This window comes from Acanthisitta chloris, unplaced genomic scaffold (assembly GCF_000695815.1).
Source record: "Acanthisitta chloris isolate BGI_N310 unplaced genomic scaffold, ASM69581v1 scaffold16188, whole genome shotgun sequence".
NCBI classification, from domain to species: domain Eukaryota; kingdom Metazoa; phylum Chordata; class Aves; order Passeriformes; family Acanthisittidae; genus Acanthisitta; species Acanthisitta chloris.
Window position 1 is genome coordinate 1 of NW_008685503.1, and position 4,699 is coordinate 4,699.

The following is a 4,699-nucleotide window of genomic DNA, read 5'->3' on the forward strand; positions in this document are numbered from 1 at the left end:
CCAGGGATGAGCAACTGGTTCAACACATCCTGATCCCATGGAGCTTCCCAGAACTGGGATGGGCTGGGATGCAGTTCCCAGGGAATGAGCACCCAGCTGATCCCATCCTGACCCCATGGAGCTTCCCAAAATTGGGAAAGGGAGGGAAGAACTGGGATTTGTCTCCCAGGGGATGAGTAACTGGTTCTCCACATCCTGATCCCATGGGGCTCCCCAGAACTGGGAAAGGGAGGGAAGGACTGGGATGCATCTCCCAGGGGACTGGTCCCATTCTGACCCCACAGCAATGAGCACCCAGCTGATCCCATCCTGACCCCATAGAGCTTCCCAAAATTGGGAAAGGGAGGGAAGAACTGGGATTTGTCTCCCAGGGGATGAGTAACTTGTTCTCCACATCCTGATCCCATGGAGCTCCCCAGAACTGGGAAAGGGAGGGAAGGACTGGGATTTGTCTCCCAGGGGATGAGCAACTGGTTTACCCCATCCTGACCCCATGGAGCTCCCCAGAACTGGGAAGGGAAGAACTGGGATTTGTCTCCCAGGGAATGAGTAACTGGTTCACCACATCCTGATCCCATGGGGCTCCCTAGAACTGGGAAAGGGAGGGAAGGACTGGGATGCATCTCCCAGGGGACTGGTCCCATTCTGACCCCACGGAGCTCCCCAGAACTGGGAAGGACTGGGATTTGTCTCCCAGGGGATGAGCACCCAACTCAGCCCATCCTGACCCCACGGAGCTCCCCAGAACTGAATGAATAACTGGTTCACCACATCCTGATCCCATGGGGCTCCCTAGAACTGGGAAAGGGAGGGAAGGACTGGGATGCATCTCCCAGGGGACTGGTCCCATTCTGACCCCACGGAGCTCCCCAGAACTGGGAAGGACTGGGATTTGTCTCCCAGGGGATGAGCACCCAGCTCACCCCATTCCAACCCTACGGGGCTCCCCAGAACTGGGAAAGGGAGGGAAGAACTGGGATTTGTCTTGCAGGGGATGAGTAACTGGTTCACTGCATCCTGACCCCATGGAGCTCCCCAGAACTGGGAAGGACTGGGATTTGTCTCCCAGGGGATGAGCACCCAGCTGATCCCATCCCAACCCCATGGAGCTCCCCAGAACTGGGAAGGGAAGAACTGGGATTTGTCTCCCAGGGAATGAATAACTGGTTCACCACATCCTGATCCCATGGGGCTCCCTAGAACTGGGAAAGGGAGGGAAGGACTGGGATGCATCTCCCAGGGGACTGGTCCCATTCTGACCCCACAGAGCTCCCCAGAACTGGGAAGGACTGGGATTTGTCTCCCAGGGATGAGCACCCAGCAGTGGGTGCTGCCCCCCTGGCATGGGGTGACCCCTCCCCAGTTCTGGGGCCTGTCCAGAGCCTTTTTAGGGCACAAAGGTTCTCATTGTGCCTCTGGCAAATCCCTAATCCCACGCTGGGCTGTGCCTGGAGAGGTAGTGCTGCTGCTGGGGGGATCTGTGCCTCCCTTTTCCCATTTTCCCACCGGGAATTGAGATTTGGATGGAGAGACACCATGCTCAGGGGTTTTTCCCTCCTCATCCTGCTGTGCTCCCAGGGGATGTGCCCATCCCGGTGGGGAAATGCCGAGTCTGGGATCCCAGTTCCTCCCTCTGGCTGGTTCCAGTGCTCTGCCAGCTGGAAGCAGCAGCAGCTCCTGTTAATCATCACCCTCTGCCCTCTGGGCTGCACGGAGCAAAGTCCCTCTGTGCTGGAGCCGAGTGCCCGTGGCTCCCTGGAGCATTTCACAGCCCCCAGGGGCTCCCAGTTCCCAACTGGGCTGCCCAGTCCAGTGTTGGAGGCAACTGGAGCCACCGTGGGCCGGATCAGCTGGGGCTGTGCAGAGCTGCCCACGCCTTGGGGGAGGGAAAACCAGTTCCCTCCTCACCTCTCCCTCCCTCCCTCCCAGCATGTTCCAGACCTTGTACAGCTATTTTTGGTGGGAAAGGCTGTGGCTCCCAGCAAACCTCACCTGGGCCGACCTGGAGGACAGGGATGGGAGAGTCTACGCCAAAGCCTCCGACCTCTACATCACCCTCCCCTTGGCCTTCCTCTTCCTCCTGGTCCGACACCTCTTCGAGACGTGAGTCCCATCCCTGGGGGGTCAGGGTGGATTTTAAGCCCTGCTCCTGCTCTCCCTCACCTTGGGGGGCTGTGGGTGAACCCCTGGATGGGTCACCCCATCCTCAGCTTGCTTGGGGATCCCCATGGCACCTCGGGGGTCTCATCCCCCCCAAAGTAAACCACGTGTCCCTACACAAACCCTGCTTTGTGCAGCCCCCACTGTCCTTACCCCGAGGAGCAATTCCTTGGGAAACAATGGGAACAGACTCAGCTTTGTTGGGATGGCAGGAGAAAGGGGGAGGGAGGAGATCCTGCAGTAGGGAGGGGGTACAGTCCTGTCCCCCCACTCACCCTGGGGAGGGATCAGCTCGTGGTAAAAGCTCAGAGAAGCCACAGCAGGATGGGGAGCTGGAGGTGTGAGTGGTTGTGGAGTTCTGGGTTAAATCATCCAGGGAATTTTTTTTCCCTCCTGCTCCGTGCCCAGGTACGTGGCCACTCCTCTGGCTGCACTGCTGAACGTCAAGGAGAAGATCAGGTTAAAAGCTACTCCAAATCCTGTGCTGGAGAAGTTTTATGCTGCCACCACCAAACACCCCAAGCAGGTGAGGGGAGGATAGGGATGGGATTCAATTCCCAGAGGATGGACATCCAACTCAGCCCATTCTCATCCCACGGAGCTCCCCAAAACGGAAGGACTGGGATTCACTTCCCAGAGGATGGACATCCAACTCAGCCCATCCTGACCCCATGGAGCTCCTGAGAACTGGGAAGGACTGGGATTCACCTCCCAGGGGATGGACATCCAACTCAGCCCATTCTCATCCCACGGAGCTCCCCAAAACGGAAGGACTGGGATTCACTTCCCAGAGGATGGACATCCAGCTCACCCCATCCTGACCCCACGGAGCTCCCCAGAACTGGGAAAGGGAGGGAAGGACTGGGATTTGTCTCCCAGGGAATGAGCACCCAGCTCACCCCATCCTGATCCCAAGGAGCTCCCCAGAACTGGGAAGGGGAGGGAAGGACGGGGATGCATCTCCCAGGGGATGGACATCCAACTCAGCCCATCCCAGCCCCATCCCAACTCCACAGAGCTCCGCGGAACTGGGAAGGACTGGGATTTGTCTCCCAGGGATGAGCACCCAGCTCACCCCATCCTGATCCCAAGGAGCTCCCCAGAACTGGGAAGGGGAGGGAAGGACGGGGATGCATCTCCCAGGGGATGGACATCCAACTCAGCCCATCCCAGCCCCATCCCAACTCCACAGAGCTCCCCGGAACTGGGAAGGACTGGGATTTGTCTCCCAGGGATGAGCACCCAGCTCACCCCATCCCAGCCCCATCCCAACTCCACGGAGCTCCCCGGAACTGGGAAAGGGAGAGAAGGACTGGGATTCACCTCCCAGGGGATGAGCACCTAGCTGATCCCATCCTGACCCCATGGAGCTCCCCAGAACTGGGAAGGGAAGAACTGGGATTTGTCTCCCAGGGAATGAGTAACTGGTTCACCACATCCTGATCCCATGGGGCTCCCTAGAACTGGGAAAGGGAGGGAAGGACTGGGATGCATCTCCCAGGGGACTGGTCCCATTCTGACCCCACGGAGCTCCCCAGAACTGGGAAGGGGAGGGAAGGACTGGGATTTGTCTCCCAGGGGATGAGCACCCAACTCAGCCCATCCTGACCCCACGGAGCTCCCCAGAACTGGGAAGAGGAGGGAAGGCCTGGGATGCTGCTCCCCCCATTGGGGCTGGGAGGGGATGAGCAGCAGAGCCAGAGCTCTGTGCCCCCGTGACAATGTCCCTGGTGTCCCCAGGCTGATGTGGAGGTTCTCTCCAAGAAAAGTGGCTGCACAGTGCGGCAGGTCGAGCGCGGGTTCCGTCGCCGCCGCAACCAGGACCGGCCCAGTCTGCTCAAGAAGTTCAGGGAGGCCAGGTGAGTCCTGCCCCATCCCCTACCTGGCTGGGAAGTGCCCTGGGAGGAGGGTGGGACCTGCAGGATATGGAGTCAGGGGGTCCATCCTCCCTCCCACCCACTCCCAGTGCTCCTCTGAGGACTATCTGCTTCCTTTTTCCAGTTGGAGATTCACCTTTTACCTTATTGCTTTCATTGCTGGCATGGCTGTCATAGTGGATGTGAGTATTGCTCTCCCTCCCTGGGCCTTCCTGGGCCCCCCTGACCCCCCCCCAAATTCCTCTAACACCTTTTTGTCTGTCTCCCTCCTCCCCATCCCACAGAAACCTTGGTTCTATGACCTCCGGGAGGTGTGGAAGGGATACCCCATCCAGGTGAGCTCCAAATTCCATCCCAACCCAATCCCATCCCATCCTTGGGATTCTCCTCAACCTGTGTCTTGGTTTCCAGAGCATGTTGCCCTCCCAGTACTGGTACTACATGATTGAGCTCTCCTTCTACTGGTCCCTGCTCTTCAGCATCGCCTCCGACGTCAAGCGCAAGGTGGGTTGAGGTGGGGGGAGGTCTGGGCTGGGGGTGGAGGACACTGGGACATCTTGGCTTTCCTCATCCTCCTGGTGGCCTTGAGGGACCAGCTGGGAGGAGCTCTCTTGTCCCAGGTTAGGAGGACAAGGGGGCACAGACTCAAGTTGTGCCAGGGG

The 4,699-nt window shown here is 58.9% G+C and overlaps 1 protein-coding gene across 1 annotated transcript; it reads left to right on the plus strand.

Moving 5' to 3' along the window:
- Positions 1-1,930: 1,930 nt before the first annotated feature.
- CERS2 (ceramide synthase 2) lies at positions 1,931-4,541 on the plus strand (the record flags this gene model as incomplete). The annotated part of the gene is made up of 6 exons (XM_009079793.1): positions 1,931-2,103; positions 2,569-2,686; positions 3,901-4,019; positions 4,162-4,219; positions 4,322-4,372; positions 4,449-4,541. Coding segments are annotated over exons 1-6 (612 nt in total), but the record flags the coding sequence as incomplete, so codon positions are not given.
- Positions 4,542-4,699: the final 158 nt, after the last annotated feature.